General features: G+C 34.3%; 1 protein-coding gene across 2 annotated transcripts in view; it reads right to left on the bottom strand.

Annotated features, from left to right (window-relative positions):
* The window catches only part of DMD (dystrophin), a gene marked incomplete at both ends in the record, with an annotated part of 2,101,015 nt that overhangs the window by 1,512,597 nt on the left and 565,299 nt on the right, over positions 1-23,119 (bottom strand). For both annotated transcript variants that reach the window (XM_080719244.1, XM_080719243.1), the window contains one exon: positions 21,288-21,438. In XM_080719244.1, the coding sequence (XP_080575370.1) occupies positions 21,288-21,438 (151 nt within the window). The remainder of the gene's footprint in view (positions 1-21,287; positions 21,439-23,119) is intronic.

Genomic DNA, 23,119 nt, shown 5'->3' on the forward strand with positions numbered 1-23,119 from the left:
CGATACATTCTAAGTAAATGAAGATCAATAAACACTTATTGGATGAGTGCTGCTATGTGGGAGGGGTGAGGACAATGTGCACAGTTGAGTTTGGTCCTTCCCAATTATACAAAGATTATAATATAGTAAGGAGAATTACTAGTAGTTTGATATAATTACAAATAAACCAAATGTGGCAGAAAATATTTTTTTATCAACTAAACACTCAGAAAACTAAGGATACTTTAATCCTAGTTTTCTAACTTGTAAATATGACTGAAAAAAATAATTGTTTTCCCCAATCAAATAATACTGTCAAAAATAGTATTGTAATAATTTAAAACATACAGCACACATTTTTGGGTAAAAACAAATAGGTGTAAATAGATAAATAACTAGAACATAAATAGAGGGAGAATAAACAAAGGATGATGCTATACAACATATCTTTCCCAGGATCTCTAGACCTTATCCTATCTACTATGCTGTTGTTGGGATTTCTTCAAATAGGTATTCAAGACTCCTAGACAGCTAGTTTGCTTTTTTGAATGTTTTGTTTTATAACACAAGAATGGAGCAGATTTGAGATATGGCCTTTTATTTTCTAGAAAACCCTGTATTTGCAAAACAATGATGCTTGGCACATATCAGTCTAGCTCTTAGTTATTCAAACATTATGGCAAGTATAGGAAGAGTTATTAAGATGACTAAATCACAATATCCAATGCACAGGCATTTTTATCTTAGGACTTTTGTTTTTAAAGCCTCAACATTTAAGAACAGTAAAAAAAAATCACTTCTTTTTTACTTCACCACTTTAGATTTTCACGCTACACTTTCAAGTGAAGCAATTTAGGATAAAATGACTATGCATCTATTTATCTGTGAAGTCTATACTGCCTATCACGCCTTTGACATTCCAGAGCTTATGCTGGTTAATAAAATTCTTTCTGCCATGAGGCTGAAAATGGAAGTATTAACATTCAGAGTTGTCCTTGACAATCATGTCAAGTCTGTGTATTCTGAGTTATATAAGCCAGGACTGGGAATATTTTAAATGTGTCAGTTGGAAATTTCTACCATAATTAAAATAATTTGCTGGCCAGTATGTCATAAGTTGATCTTATGAATTTAACCAATTATTTCCTCTGTCATTTAGTATGGGTGCATATATATAATATTTACATATATTAAGTATTGGAAAATATCATAGCAGTCACACTTTTACATGTGAATTTTGTTTACTCTTTAAATATACTTATTAAAGAATGTAAAAATATTCCTGTTTGATTAATGATATACTTATTTCCAAACCAGATTGAGTCTTTCTAAAGCATATGTACACTATATACTTTTTTTCTGGTACTTAGTTGTCTTACATTATTTGTTCTAAAATCAGGTTTACTGATAAAAGATTTATATTTTATGATTTTGCAGAAGAGCTAAGACAAAGTACTATGAAAACTAATAGTTAATAAATTTAAAATCAGACACAAGAACCAAATAAACTTATAATGAGCAGAGAGAAATAAACAGGGGTTAGGCAATCCACAGTAGTGGAAATTCCAAAAATTTCATAGTGCTAGAATAAATTATTATAAACTTTGTTTGATTTAATTGTATTTCTAGTATCTCATTCTCTTCAATGATATTTAAAAATTATATTGTTTGTGTCACTTCTAATCAGAGATTAAGTTAAAAAGTTAAACTGATCCTTTTTTACTGCATTCAATAGCTGCATGGTAGATACTATTACAAAATATTCCTATTTTCTCAAGTTTCAACGGAAAATAACCACCATTGAATATCATAGTATCAGTGAATTACTGCAATAACAATTAACAAAATATTATAAAATATCCCATATCCATAATCCAATGTTAAAGTTAATTCCTGGATGGGCATGGTAGAACATGTTGTAATTTCAGTACTTGAGAGGCCAAGACAGGAGGATTTCAGTAACTTGAAAAGGCTCTCAGTAACTTAGTGAGACCCTTATTCAAAATAAAAAGTATTATAGGGTTAAAAGTGTAGCTCAAAGGTAGAATGTCCCTGGGTTCAGTCCCCAGTATCACAATAAATAAAATTAATTCTCATAAGTAACAAAAGTGACAAACACAAAAGTGTAAGTTAAAGAGTTTACATGTTTGCCAACATAGGCTCTATGAATAAGGACCTTGACCATTGGTGGAAAGAATGCCAGCCTGCTTCCCTATTTAACCTCACAAATTTTCAATGTATTACATGTTTTTTCAATTACGTTTCCTTAAAAATTTAGTTAAATGTTTGCTTCTTATGGATTTAAATTTCTCACAGCTAGACTTAAAGATTTACTGTTGATTTGCTAATCAAGCCTGAAATATGAGCTAAATTATTTCCAAATATAGATGTATCCTCAAAGAAGTACATTAAAATGTTTGCCTACCACGAGTTAACACCTTCAGGTCAAAATCTTGTAGTATATAATTACTAAAGTGTGTTTTTATCAACAACTTACAATTTATATACACATACACATTGGCTATTTTATTATGCATTTCTGGTCATTATTTTTACTTAAGTATTGTTTTTGTAACATTTACCAGATTAAAAAATCTGTCATGATCCTAATTAAATTTCTATACCATTATTAGATAAATACAAATGTCAGAGATGTTTGTTCTCTAATGTCAAATAGCAGTCTTTGTTATGACAAGAGAAAAGGGCAACAGTGAAGTTTAATATTAAAATGCTTAGATTTTGTCAAAGTTGTTTTTTAATACCTCTGAAATATTCTTTTAACTAATTCTCTAGTTAAAGGACCTGACCAAATTTGTTACTCCCTTAGTATATGATCCAAATTTTATGATTTAACTATGATTTTTCCTTTACTTCCTTCAAATTCCATCAGTGGTACTGAATTGTTCTTGCTCTCACCCTGACCAAGTTGGTTGTCATAGAGTTGCTTAGATCACTGTAGAAAGAATAATTTCAGTGCTTATTTTAGATGCATCCTACTTTACAATTTCTTAGCCCACATGTGAAATTATGATGCTTATAAACTAACGACTCAGCCAGGCATGGTGGCACACACTTATAATCCCTTGCGCTTGGGAGGCTGAGACAAGAGGATCGCACAGTTTTGAAGCCAGCCTCAGCTACTTAGTGAGGCTCTCAGCAACTTAGTAACACCCTATTTCCAAATAAAATATAAAATAGGTCTGGAGTATAGTCCGGAGGTAGAAAGCCCCTGGGTTCCATCCCCCAATACCACCCCCCAAAAAAATAGAAAAGAAAAAAAAAGAAAAGAAAGAAAGAAAGAAACTAAAGACTCAGAAGTATGTAAGGCTAGAGAATTTTTGGATCTGAGATTTTAGTTAAAATTATGGAACCAACCTAGGTATCCAACAGATGAATTGATTGCAAAATTATGAGGGATACACATAATGGAATTCTACCCAGCAACAAAGAAAAAATTATGGCATTTGAAAAAAATGAATAGACCTGGAGAACATTTTGATGTGAGATTAGCCAGTCACAGAAAGTGAAGGGTTATATGTTTTCTTCACATGCAGAAGCTAGGGACTCATCAGGTTACCAAAGGGACTTAAGATAATGGAGGAGAAATCTCAGTGGAAGAGGGATGTGAACTTGGGAAAAGTGGTGATGTGGGGAAGGTTGATAAAGGAAAAACTTCCATTGATGTTATGTACATATGTGAGAATATCAATGCCGATCTCATCAATTTCAATACCATGAATAGGGAAGGGAAGAGGAAAGGGAGGGAGCTGGGGAGAAGCTCACAAATATTATGTGCATATATGTCACTATCACTCTGAATTACATCATGATGTAATACACCATTTAAAGTTTTTTTTGTTATTGTTGTTAGTTTTTAGTGGTACTGGGCTTCCTGAAAACCCTTATACCTCCAGGCTATACTCCCAGACCTATTTTTTATATTTTAATTTGGAAACAGGGTCTCCTGAGCCAGCGCGGCTGACTTCGAACCTGTGTGATCCTCCTGTTTCCCAAGTGCGGGAATTACAAGCGTGCACCACCACTCCTGGCCCATTTAAAGTATTTTTAAAAGCAACACTTAAGAGAAGGTTAAGATAGTATAAAGTATAATAAATGTATGTCTCCTGTATTCTCCATGAAATATATACAATATCTTTTTTTGCAGTAGTGGGGATGGAACCGGGGCATTGTATCTCTGAACTGCACCCCCAGCTCTATTTTATTCTTTATTTTGAAACAGGGCCTCACTAAGTATCTGAGGCTGTCCTCAAACTGTGATCCTCCTGTCTCAGCCTCCCAAATGCTGGGATTACAAGCATGCACCACCATGCCAAGCCACAATAATTCATTAGGTCATAGTTTAGATTCAGCTGCCTGGTTCAGGAAAGGACAGTGGTTACCTTTGTGTATAGTTTACTTTGGTCCTTCTCCTACTTCAACTGGAAATGAACAAGAACTTGGTAACACTTTCAGATTCTATACATCCTGGTAACCTCTCCCACACACAATAAGAAAAAATACAGACCACCTTTTCTATATGGGATTCTAAAGCTATCTATTACCTTTCCATAATCACTTTTTAAAAAAAGTTTTACAGTACTGGTGATTGAACCTAGGGGCATTCTACCTCCAAGCTACACCCAGCTCTATTTTTTATTCGTTATTTTGAAAAAGGATCTCACTAATTTGGAGAGGGCTTAACTGAGTAGCTGAGGCTGGTCCTGAACCTGAGATCTCCTGTTTCAGGCTTCCAAGTACTGGAATTACAAGTATGTACTACCACGCCCAGCTTTCCATAATCATTCTAAATATAATTGGAAAGATACTTCGTTACAAATCTCACAATTAAGTTGAATATAAATGAGCGGACTGATTAGAACAAAATTTCTATCAACTATAAAATTTAAAAATTATTTTCTAAAACTAGTAAATTTTCTAGAAATAGGGATTAGTTTAACACATAGGAATGTAATTTCTTACAAAAAAACTGTATTAGGAACAGAACCTCAAAAGATCTTAATGATCAATCATCTGATATAGTACACCTCTGAATATGAATTTGTTATTTCATGTAAAGACTTAACACCCACTCTATTAAGATGTATTACTACAATGCATCATAAAAAAGAAAGCATTATGATTTCTTATGAAATTATGGGAAGGTGAGCAATTTATCCTTTCTTTATCTTCTTTACTATGGTTTATTCTTATTTCCCATTTTCCATTTCCTGTACGTTTACTGGAGTAAACTCTATATCCCCTGTTGCCTTGAATAAAATATCCTGGAAATAACTTTTAAGTTTATTTTCAGCCAAATATTCACTTTGCTAAGCCTGGGTAGTCACAGTATTGTCTAGTTTCCCCATGAGGATCTATTTATAGCATATAAATTGTTATAAATTTGCTGAATAATTTAAATAAGCTTGCCCAACAGGTTTTCCTAGTAGAGCTTTTATTATGATAGTCCCTTACTTAAATGTGATTGCATAGCTTTATTATATCAGAACACATTGTTTTGACCTTCTTGTTAGAAATGAATGTTTGTTTCTGCCAACTCCTGTTACCAAAGAAGAGTTCTAAAAGACCACTTCAATGGAGAGAGACTGGAAAGGCTGGCAAAGCACTAAATACTTTACAATAGCAGGAAGGGACTCAATAAGTAAAAAATAACTTAAAAAAGATAATTTACCCATACATATTTAAAATTATCAGTGGAAAAATGACATAGTATGGAATAGATTGATGTGTGCCCATATGCCTCTACCATGTTGTAGTTCATGAAGATATAATGACAATGCACCAATAAAAATAAATAAAAATACAAAAATAGTTACTCTAAAAATATAGGCACATGCTTAAAAGGAGACAGTAAACAGTAGTCAAATGTATAGGATCTGATGTCAGATTTCTTGGATTTGATTCTTGGATGCATTACTAACCAGCCATTTGACTTTGAAAAAAAAATGGTCAACAATAGCATCAACTTACTACTTTGCAAAATTGTGATGAGTAACTGTTTCAGAAGTCCTAAAAATCAAATGAAGTACAATTGCTTAGTATTTTATCTGACACACAGTATAAACTAAATAAAAATTCCAGTTACTTCTAAAAATTCCAATTGAGAAAATAAATGTTAAAAAGTATAAGAACCTGTGGAAGATGGTGACCCAGAAAAGCAGTGTTGATGAGTCCTGCTAATACCCGATCTCTCTTGGCACAAAATCAGCCCTTTATGTACCCAGAAAATACTATCAATAGAGAAATAAAAACTATAAATACAAGGGACAGAGAAAAAGAAGACTAGAAGAACAACCAGAGAGCAGAAATAAAACCAGACTGTTTTGTGGAGGTGGGTGCTGAGCCGGTGCCATCTTGGTCATAGCACCAGGCTCCAGAGAGGAAAGGTAAACAAGGAGCTGAAGTGAGCAGCTGCAGATCAGTTGGGTATAATTTAGCAGTTCTTTCAGTGCAAAGACTGTCTAAAACTTCCAGTGGCCAAGCTCATCATGCCCTCCAAAGATTCAGAGAGGAGCTCAAAACTAGAAAAGAAATATGCCAGCCTCATGGCCAACGGCGTGGTGGCGGCACCATATTGGGAGTGAGCGGCGGCCAGTTCACCACACCCAGAGAGCTCCAGAGGAGCAGGCACCAAAAAACATAAATGAAATTGCGGCCCCTACAGGAGAAATTCCAGTGCTGCACCCCCAGGGGACTCGCACAGCTTTGATAAACTCCCTGGGTTTGAGATAGTGCAGTTCAACCCAGTAAATAAGTAGTGGTGGCAGAGATACCACACCCTAGTCGCAGATGCCAGTGGGAGAACGCCCAGCCTGGTGCCCCCAGGGTCTCACGCAGCCTCGATTAACTCCTTGCATCTGAGACTTTGTGATACAACCCAGTAAAGGATTAGTGGTGGCTGAGATTACCACAAATCCCAGAGATCCAGAGCACCATAAGTGAAGTCATGGTGACCCAGAGAAGAACCCAGGGAAGGCACAAACTTCAGAAATCTTGAGAAAGAGGAACAATGGAGCAATGACCTCCCAGACCCCCACAATATCAGAACCTGATAACACAGAAATGCAGACATCTCCAGAAGATTAAATCGGGAATGTAACTGTAGAAATAATACAGGACTTTTTAAAAGAATTTAGAGAGAGTCTGAAAGAAATAAAGGATTCAATCATTGAAGTAAAGGCATCAATTCAAACTATAAACAATCAATTAGACCACATGGAACATAGAATCTTGCTCCTAGAAGATGATCACTCCAAAAACGAATGCATAGTTTATAACTTAAACAACAATTCGACAGCAGGAATTGGACAGTGAAAAAATATGGTCCCATTTTAAGAGAGCTAACCTAAGAATAATCTGAATAGAGGAGGGAAAAGGTGAAACCAAAGGGATCAATAACCTCTTCAAATAAGTAATAATTTTCCAAAAATAGAGCATGAAAATTTTCCAAATATAGAGCAGAAAAATTTCCAAACAGAGCAAGAGGTCAATACACAGGTTTAGGAAATGTATAGAACTCCCTTTAGACAAAAATCAGAGAAAATGTTCCCCACACCACATAATAGTCAAAATGACCAATGTTGAAGCCAAGGAGAAAATCTTTTTTTTTGGAGGGGGGTTGGTACTGGGGGTGGAACCCAGAGGCTTTCTACCTTCGAGCTATACCCCCAGACCTTTTTTATATTTTATTTGGAAACAGGGTCTCACTAAGTTGCTGAGAGCCTCACTAAGTAGCTGAGGCTGGCTTTGAACCCGTGCAACCCTCCTGTCTCAGCCTCCCAAGCACGGGGATTACAAGTGTGTGCCACCATGCCCGGCTAAGGAGAAAATCTTAAAGGCAACAAAAACAAAATGCCAAGTGACATTCAGAGTCAAACCAATTAGAACCACTCCAGACTTCCCAAACCAAGTCATGAAAGCCCGAAGTGCATGGAGTAACATATTACAAACTCTGAAAGAAAACAAATTCCAGCCAAAAATTTCCTACCCAGCAAAACTATCTTTCAAATTAGATGGGGAAATATGAAACTTCCATGACAAACAGAAACTGAAGGAATTCGTGTCTTCAAAATCAGGGCTAGAGAAAATACTCAAAGAGATTAACTACAAAAAAAAAAAAAAAATAGGTGATACATGCCAGCACCAGAGAAATAAGATTTCCATCCAGCACACCAGTAAGCAAAGAACAATAAACAGTATTTCAAATAGAAATAAAATCTTAACATGTTAAGAATTAAAAATCATCTCTCAATAATCACAATGAATATAAATGGCCTCAACTCCCCAATAAAAAGACATAAAGTGGCAAAATAGATTAAAAACCAGGATCCATCTATTTTCTGCTTGCAAGAAACATACCTTAAAAGTAAAGATAGTAACAAACTTAAGGTAAAGGGCTGAAGCATGGTAATCTATTCTAAAGGAACTCGAAGGCAAGCAGGAGTAGCAACCATGATATCAGACAAGTTAAACTTCAAGGCCAAACATATTAGAAGGAACAAAGAAGGTCATATTTTACTAGTAAAATGAACAATCCAGCAAGAGGAAATAATAATCAACATCTATGCCCCAAACATAGGTGCAGCTACTTTCATAAAACAAACTTTTTGTGATATTAAGTCATACATAAATCCCAATACAATAATACTGGGAGACTTCAATACCCCTCTCATATCATTAGACCGATCTTCTAGACAAAAGGTCAGTAAAATGCCTCAAACTTAAAGAATAACATTAATCAAATTGACCGGTTGGACACATATAGAATATTTCACATAACCGCAGTGGCATTTACATATTTCTCAGCTGCTCATGGAACCTTCTCCAAAAGCGATCACATCCTGGGCCACAAAATGATCACTAGCAAATTAAAAAAATGTTGCATACTTCCCTGAGTCTTTTCAGACCATAATGGAATGAAAGTACATATCAGTTAGAAGACTCAGAGAAACCACATAAACATGTGGAGACTGAGCACTGCACTGCTGAATAAAGAATGGGTCATAGAAGATGTAAGAGGTGAACTAAGAAATTTCTAGAAAAAAATGAAAATAGAGATATAACATATCAAAACCTCTGGGACACTTTGAAGGCAGTATTAAAAGGAAAATTTATAGCACTGAGTGCTTACATAAGAAAAACAGAAAATCTTCAAATAAATAACCTAACAGCACACCTCAAAACCCTGGGAAAACAGGAACAATCTAACCCCAAAGCCAGGAGAAGACAAGAAATTATTAAAATCAGAGCAGAAATTAACGAAGTAGAGAATTAAAAAACAATACAGAAAAATCAACAAAACCAAAAGCTGGTTTCTTAAAAAAATTAACAAGATAGATAAAAAAGAATTAACCCAAATTGTGAAGATAAGAGACATTACTACTGACAGTGTAGAAATCTAGAGTATTATCAGAAACTACTTTGAAAATCTATACTCCACCAAAATAGAAAATCTGAAGGAAAATGAAAACTTTCTAGATAAACACAACCTTTCTAAACTGAGTCAAGAAGACATAGAAAATTTAAACCAACCAAGAGCAATCAAAGAGATTCAAACAGTAATAAAGAGCTTACCATCAAAGAAAATCCCAGGACCAGATGGTTTTCCAAGTGAATTCTATAAATCTTTTATGGAAGTGTTAACCCCAATACTCCTCAAAATATTTTGTGAAATATAAAATAGTGGGACTCTCCCAAATACATTATAATACCAAATATTAATACCAAAACCAAATAAAGACAATTCAAGGAAGGAAAACTATAGGCTTATATCTCTAATGAACTTGGATGCAAAGCTACTAAACAAAATACTACCAATATGCATTCAAAACCACATAAAGAAAATCATACACCATGACCAGGTAGGGTTCATCCCAAGGATGCAAGGTTTGTTCAACATACAAAAATCAATCCATATATTTCATCATATAAACAGAATCAAAGACAAAAATCACATGATCATTTCAATAGATGCTGAAAAAGCATTTGATAAAATCCAACATCAATTTATCATAAAAGCACTGCAGAGAATTGGAATAAAAGGAACATATCTCAACATTATTAAGGCAATCTATAATAAGCCCACTGCGAATATCATATTAAATGGGGAAAAACCTTAAGAATTTCCTCTAAAATCAGGAACAAGACAAGGATGTCCATTATCACCACTTCTCTTCAATATAGTACTAGAGACTCTAGCCAGAGCAATATGGCAAGAAAAGGAAATCACAGGAATACAAATAAGAAAATAACTCAAACTTTCACTATTTGCAGATGACACAATACTATATTTAGAAAAACCAACAAACTCAACCAAAAGGCATATAGAACTGATCAACAAATTCAGTAAAGTGTCTAGATACAAAATCAATCTTAAAAAGTCAGAAGCTTTTCTGTACACCAACCATAAGTCCACTGAAAAAGAAATTCAGAAAACATTTCCACTCAGGATTTCCCACAAAAAATAAAATACTTAGGAATAAATTTAAGCAAGGAGGTAAAAGACCTCTACAAAGAAAATTATAAAAAATTGAAAAACGAAATTGAAGAAGATCTTAGAAGATGGAAAGACCTTCCATGTTCATGGATAGGCAGAATAAATATCATGAAAATGGCCATACTTCCAAAACTGATCTACAGATTTAACACAATGTCCATTAAAGTACCAAGGTTATTCCTCACATAGAAAAATCAGTCCTTAAATTCATTTGGAACAACAAAAACCAAGAATAGCTAAAGCAGTTCTCAGCAACAAAAACCATGCAGGAAGAATCACAATACCTGACTTTAAACTATATTACAAAGTCATTGTAATAAAAACAGCATGGTATTGGTACAAAAACAGATACACAGACCAATGGAGCAGAATAGAAGACCCAGAAACAAATCCATGCACTTATAGCCAATTGATTTTTGACAAAGGGGCCAAAAACATACATTGGAAAAAAGCCTGTTCAACAAATGGTGTTGGCAAAATTGGTTAACCATATGCAGAAAATTGGAAATTAATCCCACTTTCTCACCCTGAAAAAGAGTCAATTCAAGATGGATCAAAGACTTGGAAATTAGACCGGATAACTTGAGGATCCTTTGTGTTGCATAGGCCCTATGTATTGGATAGGTCCAACACTGCAACACATAGGCACAGATAAAAATTTTCTCAACAAGACCCCAAAGGGCCAACAAACTAAAAGGCAAATCAATACATGGAATTACATGAAATGGAAGAGTTTCTGTTCAGCAAAGAAAACTGTCAAGAACCTCAACTGAGAGGCAACAGAATGGGAGAAGATTTTTGCCACCTACTCCTCCGATAGAGGACTAATATCTAGAATATACAGAGAACTCAAGAAACTCAACACTAAAAAAAAAATAATCCAATAAAAAAATGGGCAAGCAAACTAAATAGACACTTCACGAAAGAAGAAATCAAAATGGCCAATAAATGCATGAAAAAATGCTCAACATCATTGGCAATCAGAGAGATACAAATCAAAACTACCCTGAGATTTCACCTAACCCCAACTAGAATGGCAATCATTCAAAACACAAACAACAACAATTGCTCGTGAGGATGCGGAGAAGTGGGAACTCTAAAACATTGTTGGTGGGATTGCAAATTAGTGCAACCACATTAGAAAACAGTATGTATAATCCTTAGAAGAATGGGAACAAATATACCATTTGATCTAGCAATACCACTTCTGTTTATCTACCCAAAAGAAAAGAAACCAAACTACCAAACTAATGTATGTGTATCTATATTCATAGCTGCACAATTCACCATAGCCAAACTATGGAACCAGCCAAGATGTCCATCAACAGATGATTGAATTATAAAACTGTGAGATATGTACACAATGGAATTTTACTCAGTCATTAAGAAAACTCAATTACATCATTTTCAGGGAAATAGAGGGAACTGGAGGACATTATGCCAAGCGAGATTACTCAGTCACAAAAAATAAGAAATCAGATGCTTTCCCTAATATGTGAAAGCTTAGGCGCAATGGGTCATAGGAGGAACTCTAGATGAAAAAGGAAATCCTATAGAGGAGCAAACAGGACAACCTAAATAAGAGGATGGGAGGGGGAAGAAATTCTCTAAAGCACACAGTGTACTTACAGTTCTCGAAGTCAACCACTAAGCCAAGCATAGGAAGGAGGGATGGGGAGGGAATGGGGTGGGAATTGTTTAGGGGCTAAATGGGCGATGTGTACATTTATGTCCATACAAGGTTTTTACCCCATTATGACGTATGAATACAATGCACCAATAAAAAAAATTAAAGTTTAAGAACCCAATATTCACATAATCTACTCTCATCTAAAGCAATCTGACCATCATCTTCTAAAAAACAAATTCAGAAAGAGAATGTGGCTTTGGAATCTTGGGGGAAAAAAAAACAGGCTAAAATCAAATCCAAATTTTTAGAGATTAATATATACTGAATTTTAAATCCTTCAATAATAAACTCCCAAAGTATTTATGAGATTAACAAAAGTAGCTTTAAACTACCTGATCTAGTGGTTTCATCTATTGCTGAAAAATGAGCATGATTAAGGATATGTCATGAACTGAAGAAGACAGACCCTAATCACTAAACGAGAGCCTTTAATTCTCTAGTCTTTCGCCCTCAACAATGATGTATGTATGGAAAAATCCATAATCCAAATACAGTTGCATCATTTCTAGCATAGCAATAATTTCTGAAAATTAAGGTGATTATTTGAAGAGAAAGATGATTTGAGAGTATAGATGAAATGTTATATATTTATAGATTGGCTAATCGCTGATAGATGTAAGGTTTGGTTCTACAGATTTTTACCCTGCTCAGACAATATTGCCACTTACATGATAAGCCCGTTTTCTTCTCTGTTGCATTTCTAGTCACTTTTGCCCAATTTTTTAAAAGCTCTATGATGAATGATAACATATTTCCTTAAGCATTTTGATTCTGACCACTTCATGAACAAATATGATGAGCATGTTCTCTTTCACAATTAATCACTTCAAGTTTTCTCTCTTCTATGCACTCAGCTTTCTAGAAAAGAGAGTGCTCCTAAAATGTATTCTAAAACAATTTATATATTAAAATAATTCATTTATATTCTTAAAGTCTCATTACCTATTCAAGGGAATTAATAATAACCAGTACTAGCTCAGTAAAATAGAGATACTTTCTATCAGACTAACTCAGTAAATGAGAAATATACAGTCCTTTACTTTCCTTTTTCAAACCCCTACTCCAAACACCAGGAAAGTATAATGGAAAATCATTATAAAAACAATTTAATATAGATAATGGAAATATTCCTTTGAGTCTTTGATAGGTATAAAATTAGTAAGTAGATCATTCATGAACTTTAAAACAAAGCAGTGATATTCTGAGCAATGCTATTGAATCAATATGCAGTAATTTATACAGAAATTGTGATCTGTTGGCTAGAATCATTTGAGTCATCAAAATAGGTACATGGAAAAATAAGAACATGAATATGTAATTTTGTTATTTTAATGAAAAATAGCAGTTTAGTATACAATATATTTTAGGGAGGTATGAGGAATATGTGCATCCTATGTGGATTATATGAATGGGATACTTTTTACATTAAATTTCTGTTATTTATGTCAAAAAATTTTCTCCAACAAATTTCACAGTCAACAATTGACAATCCAAGTTATTTGAATAAGGGAAGTAAACAGATGGAAGGAAAGAAAAGACAGAGCATGAGAGACAATATTCTCCATGTAAGTCACTTTGCAGATAATGTTCTTCTTTCACCTTCCTTCCAGGCTCTATACACAACCTTTTGTTTAAGATGTCACATTTTCATTCCCTTGTCAGGTAGTAATGATGAAGACTGCTTGAGTAATGGAACTAGTCAGAATTATTAAAACATCTGTTTTAAAAATATTTACTGAGCAATTATTTGCTAAATAATTCTGCTAAGCATTGAAGAAATGAGGTCTTGCTCTCTGTAGTATAGTATTTTTCATAAGTATAATGTTTGTCTTTACCTCCATAACCAAACTTTATTAAGCATTTACAGGCATGTTAGGGAAAAAAATGGAATTTCATAGTGGTAACTTAGATCATGTAATTTTAGTCTAACTGAAGAAAGGAGAGAGATTCCTAGGTACTAAAAGCACTACTTGATTCTATGGCATCCTCAGGCTTAACTCTATCTCCTGTTTTCCTAACAGTTGTATTTCTTGCTTATAGTGCCAAATTTCTTCATTTTAGTTGGGACTCCAAATAGCCTAGATGCAGAATCTATTACTTCAAGGTCCTTGCTCTTCCCTAAATCCAGGTCTGTTGGCTCAGCTGTTGAGCTCCAAACTGCTTCTTATACCTGTTCACAATGGTCACTGACACTGCCTTTATTTAGGCTAAGCAATTCTAACATGTCTTCTGGCCTTCTGCTTCTCTGTGCCTTCACTTATCTTAAAAGATATATATTCCTAAATATTAAGTTTTCCTAAATTGCTCTTCTCTTTAATTTCAAAACAACATTGACTCCCTATTACATACAGAACAACTTCAAATGGCTGAGCCTTATAAACAATACATTCTGTGATTAGGCTTTAATCTTACAATGTTAAATGTAGTGCTAATGCAATATAATCTCAACCACTTACCCAAGCAATGACATCACTCACATTTTCCCACAGTATTTCATCTGCTGAAACAAATCACCATTTTTAATTCCCATGCCATTTGCCATATTCCACTTGTCTTCTTTGTATTAATCTGATGTAGGATATGAACTTCTTGGGGAAATTTTGATATATAGTTGGTCTTTGTATTCTTCAAAACACCCACATGTTATAATGAGTGTTTGTTCAGTGATACGGAATGGAATGCAGTGAAATGAAATGTCAGATCTTTTGGCAGAATTACACCTACACCTTCCCTGTTACATGAACATCTAGATCAGTTTAAAGGTCATCAGATGAGGATATTTTACCACCTTGGCAACCCAAGTATTTGTGATTAACGAAGCGTCAAGGAAAAATTAGGTGACTGAGATTCTAAGAGGTTGGAATAGATTTGTAGTAATTATTTAAAAGAAAATATTCACCTAAATTGGAATATAGTGGATATTTCTACCTAAAAACTCTATTAGACATTTTATATCTGAAAATTCTAATAACTTTTATCATAAGAACTTGGTTGATGCTGTCACTAAGGCAATGTAGCTAAGACAAAAGTCTAAATGTCTCAAAAGAATTGAAAATCTAGCTAGGAAACCAAGTTACAACTGACTTTCTAGTCTAACTGACATTAAAGAAAAGACTCCACAGGGGGGGAAAAGTTTCCTTTAGATAAAGATGCCTTTCAAAATGGCAAACTTCTTCCCATTAAGTAAATCTCCAACCCCTAACAAGTTTAGTTAATAGTACTGCCTCTAAGAGTCTAAGAGAAATAGCAGCAACAAGAATCCCGTTTTTAGACATAAATCACCAGCCAAAATTATTTATGACATGTCTCTTCACATGGAAATAAGAGGTTCAATGTGATCATTCCCTAGAGAGAAGCACTCTTAATTATACTAATTCTAAACCAAACCTCCAAAAATTCTCTCTCCAAAGCAATAGTTATGAAGATTCAATGGTTTCTTTCAAACTACAACAAATTGAACCTCTCCGTTTCTAAGAGTTGAAAGTTTGGCTAGATTTCATTGTAACAACCAATATAGAATCAATTTGACTTTCTTAATTGGAAGATTCAGTAAAAGTAACTTATCTTCATGGCATTTCACAGTGGTTGAATTTCTAAACTGTCTCATATGAAAAGTCTCTTGAAATGAAGATAGCAGAGAATCCTCTCATGGAATGTACAGATGTATATCTGTAATATTCACAACGTACTGTACTTGCAAGATTCGCAAACATGCTAATCTTGCTCTTCAGTTGACAAAGGGGCATGTGCCCTCCAATCTGTGCAAAGCTGCAATAAATTCTACTGACTAATTTTGCCATCTCTAATCATTTTAAGGAAGAAAATGAGGATGACTCCATGTTTTTAGGTCTATCTACACAAAGGTAAATAACCTACATACTCTATTAGATTAGAATAATGGTGATAGAGCTGGGAGAAGTCACTTTTTTGGACACTACAAAATTACTGATGGATTTTGTTTCCAGAAGGAAAACATGCCTCAATTTCCTTGATTTATAATTTATAAGGAAAAATCTTCCAAGTAAATGACTATTTAAATAAAGTTTTAGTTTGAACTTGATTACCTAAAGGAGGAATATTTATCCTCCTTCATTTTATGAAATGTGGAAAGTCTAACAAAGTTTTAAAATGTGTACTTGTAAGAAACATAGGTTTCAGCCAGATGTGGCGGCACACGTTTGTAATCCCAGAGTTTGGGAGGGTGAGACAGGAGGATCGCACAGGTTCGAAGCCAGCCTCAGCTACTGAGTGAGGCTCCAGCAACTTAGTGAGACCCTGTTTCGAAATAAAATATAAAATAGGTCTGGGAGTATAGCCCGGAGGTAGAAAAGCCCCTGGGTTCCACTCCCAGTACCACCAAAAAAAAAAAAAAGTGTATGTTTCACATTTAAATAAATTAAACTCATTTTCATTGACAAACAATTGTATATGTTTATGTCTAACTGTGTGATAATTTTTGTGTGTGGAACTGGGGATTGAATCCAGGAGCATTCTACCTCTGAACTATTTTGAAACAGGTTCTAAGTTATGAACAACCTCACTATATAGCTGAGGCTGGTCACAAACCTGCAATTCTCCTGCCTCAGCTTTCCAATTACTGAAATTATACATATGTACCACCACATCTGGCTCAGTGTGATAATTTGATACAAGTTTATAGTGTATAATGATTAAGCTAGGACCATTAGCAACAAATTTTTTTTAGCAAAATTATTGCCAAATTAAAAAAAATACTGTTATCAACTGTAAGGTCTCTAATTCACTTGTTTTTTCATTTGTCTAATTTTTTTGAAATCTAATTGTTCCTAAAGTGTCTTTGAAGGGTTAAAAGTAGGAGTTTGCCTTACTTTGAGCCAGCAAACCAATCCCTCTGGGTTTTTTTTTTTTTTTTTTTTTTTTTTTTTGTGGTACTGGGGGTGGAACCCAGAAGCTTTCTACCTCCGGGCTATAGTTACAGACCAATTTTCTATTTTATTTGGAAACAGGGTCTCACTAAGTTGCTGAGAGCCTCACTAAGTAGCTGAGGCTGGCTTCAAACCTGTGCAATCCTCCTGTCTCAGCCTCCCAAGCGCGGGGATTAAAAGTGTGCGCCCACCACGCCTGGCTCAATCCGTTTTCTTTATGCATTTCATATGTATAAGTACTGGATGTAAAATGTTACATAATAAACATGTATATAATCCTTTGTCTTTTTTATTTCAAATTATATTCTTCAAAGCAATTTCATACTAATCACAAATGGCATTTTTCATGTAATGGATAATCTATTTAAATTTTATGGTACTACTTGTCAAATATTTTCCATTCACCTTATATTTTCCAAAGGAAAGCATATAACATCTCAGGTAATTGTCAGAATGTTAAGATACTGGAGGGCCTGTCTAACCTTCATGAAGAGTTTGTTCAGAGTGCCAAGCTGAGGACTTTCCTCATAGTTACGTTCAGTCATTCATACTTCTCTTTGGAGCCTATCTTTATGGTTTCCTCTGCACTCCAGGCATCAAGCATCAGCATCCTCCCTTCTGACATTCATTGTTACAGACCTATTCTGACACTTCTAATAACACATTAAAACCCTGACTGGAAGAAACACCAGAAACCTATTAGGTGAACACATTTATTTCTAAAGTGAAGTTATGAAGAACCCGAGATACTTAGTGCTAGCCAACAAATACAAATGTAGTTACTGCTAAAACTAGAACTCTGTCAGGGCAAAAAGGCTCTCATAGTTTGGATTATTCCGAAACAGATAATAAGAGAAAGAAAAGAAACAAGACAAAACAGTTTATTTGGGAGATGATACCATGATGCTTCATGGAAGTGTGAAAATGTGAAGCAAGTTACTCAATAGGCGACTAGAGCTCAGTCATGCTGAATAATCTCTAAGAGATTGGAGAGAACACATTTTGGAATTGTCCCACCAAGTTACAAGGATTCAGTGCGGTCATCGCCCATCATCTTTATTCCATCATTTCCCATCCTTCATAGATTAAGGTCATCTCAGAAAGCAATACTGCTACTCCTGTCTACCTTCAAACTGGCTGAAATGTTCTTCTCCAACTAATACCCTCGGATAGAATGAAGCTATTGGTGGACATGGAAGTTTCGTGCAGAAAATTCACAACAGTAGTCAGACAAAGGGTCCAACAGAGAAGTACATTTTCCATACAAGCAAAGTAGTGAAATTAAAAAACTATCACTAAATAATCTAACTTCCTTCATCAGATGTTCAATTAAAATCTAGAGAGAATAACCCTTAGTCACAATGTCCGCATGATAGCTATAATATAGTTGTTGCTTTTTTCCCTGCTGGCATAGTGGGTGAGGATTATCACAGGTACAACTCTATTAATTGGTGAGGATTATCACAGGTACAACTCTGTTAATTGTTTCACTTTACACTGCTGTAAAAAATGGATTGTTTTAAGCCAGGCGTGGTAGTGCACACTTTTAATCCCAGCCTTTGGGAGACTGGAGGATCTTTGTTTAAGGACAACCTCAGCTACTTTGTGAGGCCCTTTGCAACTCAGAGAGACTCAGCTTCAAAATAAAGAATAAAAAATAGAAGGTGTAGCTCAGAGGTAGAATGCCCCTGGGCTCCATCCCCAATACTGAAAAAAAAAAAAAGAAAAAAGAAAGAAAAAAAGATTAGCCCCATTTGTTAGCAAAATATAAAATAAATTAAATATGAAAACAACTATTATTTGTATGGAAGAACTGTGAAGGTAGATCTGATAAATTAAGGTTGACTGAAACATGGAATGAGGAGTTATCAGTTGAGGGAGGGGATATTCTCTTTGAAAGCTATAAATACAAGAAATACAAATCCTGAAAATTGACACAAAAAGTAAAGGAAATACAGCAAAATGTGCTTTCAAAAATCAATAATTTGGTACATACACTTTTTAAATAGTAATTAAACAATCACTATTTAAAGCTAAAATTCAATTTGAATAGGCTTCTTATATTTATTTTCTTTTTGTGGTACTGGGGATTTAACCCAGGGGCATTCTACCTCCAAGCTACATCCCTACCCCTATTTTTTATTCTTTATTTTCAAACAAGGTCTCACTAAGTTGCAGAATACCTAAGTAGCTCAGACTGGCCTAGAATTTGCAATCCTCCTGTCTCAGCATCCCAAGTATTGGGATTACAAGTGTGCACCACCACACCTGGCTTGGCTTCTTGTATTTTTATTTGCTACATGTGATAACTCTAAAGCCTTGGCCAGTCAAAACAATTCTTCTCAGCTGAGTTTGGTGATTCATACCTATAATACCAGCACAGGAGAGACTGATACAGGAAAACTGCAGGTTGAAGACCAGCCTCAGCAATTTAGCAAGATTCTAAGAAACAAGACCATGCTTCAAAACAAAAGTAAATAAATAAATAGATAAATAAATAAATAGGGATGGAGGCCTAGCTTGGAGATAAAATGCTCCTGGGTTTAACCCCCAGTTCACACACACACACACACACACACACACACACACACAAACACACACCAAAATTCTTTTGTTTTTTGTCTTTATGAATGGCGCAAGCCACTATTCAGACCATCAAACTTAGAACTCATTTTCACATTTTATAGCATTTTTTTTAAATGAAGCATATTTATTTCTGGTGTAGAAATATTTTTATATAAATCTTATTCACAGAAAATAAACTAATGCTTTCTGAAAACCAAGGAGCATAACTATAGATTATAAAAAGTTAAAGCTGGATGTGGTGGTGCACGCTTGTAATCCCAGTTTTTGAGACAGGAGGATTGCAGGTTTGCAGCCAGCCCTAGCTAATTAGTGAAGCCCTCTACAACTTAATGAGACCCTGTTTTAAAATAAAGAATAAAAAATAGGGCTGGGGGTGTAGCTTAGAAGTAGTATGCCCCTGAGTTTGATCCCCAGTACTGAAAAAAAAATAAAGAAGTTTAGAAATACTAAAAGATTATTTATTAAGAAAACAATGTTACAGATTCTCATCTTCAGGGTTGGCATGTTATAAATAACTGAATTGAAGGTAAAATGATGTAAGAAAACCTCAATCTAAGTATATATTCCACATAACCTCTAAAACCTCTATCCTAGAAACCAAAATATTAGTAAATCACATATCCTGAATTGTTCTCTTTCAGGAATAATTTTGATTTTTTTTTTCTGGCAGTACTAGGGATGGAACCCAGCGGCATTCTACCTCCATGCTACACCCCCAGCCCTGTTTTTTTTTTTTTTTTAAATTTTGAAATAGGGTCTCACTGAGTTGCAAAGGGCCTCACTAAATAGCTGAAACTGTCTGCCAACCGAGATCCTCCTGTCTCAACTCCCCAAAGCGTGCAGCACCATGTCCGGCTTGATTTTTTTTTAATTAAAAAAAAGCTAGTTATGTTGCTTTTAGAGAAACAAATGGCAAGCATTTTTTAAATTGAGTAATTTATAAAGAACAGAATGAATTTTCTCACAATTTCAGAGGTGGGGAAATCCAAGATCAACATGCCAGCAGCTAGTGAAGGTCTTGCTAGGTCCTTGTGTGGAAGGGTGAAAGAAGCCTGAATGCTACAAACGCCATAAACTTCTTTTATAAGTGTCCGAATCCCATTCACGTGTGAAGAGCTTTCATGGCCCAATCATCTCTTAAAGATACCATCTCTCTTTTTTCTTCCCTCCTTACTTTCTTCATTTCTTCCTTCCTGTCTCTCTTTCTTCCTTCTTTATTTTGTGGTATCGGAGAATGAACTCAGAGGGATTCTACTTTTGAGCTATACCCTTAGCCCTATTTTATTTTTCATTTTGAAACATAATCTCACTAAGTTGTGGAGGGCTTCCCTACATTAAAGAGGCCGGCTGCAAACCTACAGTCCTCTTGTCCAGCCTCTCAAGGAATTGAAATTACAGGGAAGCCAAGTTGCAACACCTGAATTTTATAAGTGTCATTTAAACCACAATAACAAAGGTTTCAAAAAAAATATTTGGCAAAATTATTTTAAACTATTGTTGGTTGGAAGTTTTCTTTCTTACCTGTAAATCATAAAATGTGTGTTTATGTATATATGTGATACAAATAAACCTTAAATCTGTTTTAAAGAAAACCATATAGCATAAATATGCTAACCTTATGTTGTTGTACTTGGCGTTTTAGGTCTTCAAGATCAGGTCCAAGGGGCTCTTTCTCCATTTTCCTTGTTCTGTCTTCTGTTTTTGTTAGCCAGTCACTTAACTCTTTCAGTTTCTGATTTTGGAGATCCATTAGAACTTTATGTAAACTGAAAATTTAAGAGAAGTCTATCATTATCTCTTGGAAAGCAACTTATTACTAAAAGTATAACAACGGTAGAAGAGTAGACATTTACACATCTTTCCTTTGTTGGATAACAAAGACATAAGTATAGCTCACTATCAAATACCTCGGAAGCTATTGTTTCTTGGGTTCTTTCCAATTTTCAGAAAGTTTCATATATTTAACTAAATGGGAACATCCCAACTGAAATTTAAGCTATCTCTATTAATTGGGAGTTTATTTTTCAGTTATTTGTTTATATTCTTATTTACTATGTGTGGTAAAGATGTCCAAATCCTGGTTTTACTCTTCAGAATTTAAATTAATTTTATAATTCAGACAAGAATATAAAATTTGCATATCTTTGAGGTACCATATGATATTACATGTATACATTGTGTAATGTGTAAGTCAAGTTAAACATACTTATCTCCTCTTTTATCATTTCTCTCTGAAGAAAACTTTCAAAATCCTTATTTCTGTCCTTTTTAAAAGCACAGTACATTGTGCAATAGCACATCAGAACTTTTTGCTCCTGTCTAACAATAACTTAGGGATCAGTTACATATATGGTATCATGAACACGAGATTATACTTTGCCTATTAATCTCACAACTTTATATGAGGACAAAAATACAGATTGACATTTTTCATCTGTGCATTCAACAAAAAATGCTCAAATTAGAAGCATTAATACCAATTTTAAGGCAAATATTCTTTCTTTACAAAAGTCATGTTTCAAGCATTTTTTGAAAGTATAATTCACTACACACTTTAAAGAGGGTATAATTTCAATTAGAAATGTATTTTTCTGTCATATGCAATCTTAACCATTAAATAGAACATTTAAACACACAAAATATACACATAATTGAGTTAAAATTATTTAGGTTGCACCATTTTTTAACTTTTAGTTTTCCAATGACATTTACCCAGAGACACATTGTAATCTAAAGTCTAAAGAATGAATGCTTATTTATCAGACACAAAAATAGACATTTTCCTTTTATGGGGAACAGAGATGAGCATCCATTTAAGTGATAGGAAAATTAAAAATGTTTAAATCTCTTAGACAAGGAACACCATCCCAGCATTGCAAAGTATAGAAATCTTTTGCTGTGTTGGTTTAGTATAGCCTCTGAAAACAGACCAGTTAAGATTCTGCTGGCCAAAATATCATTTCTTGGTTTTCTTTCCTTCTCATTATTATTATGCTGAAAAAATTCACATCTCAGAAAATGACTTGAAAAAAAGCCACATTATTAATCACACTTAAAGAAATATTACAAGCCTAATATATGTGTTAAAGTTAATATAATTTGTTTAAAATAGTATTCACATTTTTGACCTGTGGACAGATATTCTGTTCATTATTTACTGAATTCCATATTTATTTGTTAGAAATGAACAGTGAAAGTACCAATCCTCATTCAAGTAGTCTAGAGACTAATAGAAAAAGAAATACATTGACAATTACAACAAGAAAATCATTATAATATAATTATATATAATTATCATATATATATATGTGTGTGTGTGTGTGTGTGTGTGTGTGTGTGTGTGTATTTCATAAGGTACTTAGTGAGAATCCATACATTAACTTCAAAATTAATTTGAAAAAAAAAGCTAACAAATGTGGTAGAGCATGCAATGATAGATTTAAGTAG

This window comes from Muscardinus avellanarius (assembly GCF_963383645.1).
Source record: "Muscardinus avellanarius genome assembly, chromosome: X".
NCBI lineage: Eukaryota > Metazoa > Chordata > Mammalia > Rodentia > Gliridae > Muscardinus > Muscardinus avellanarius.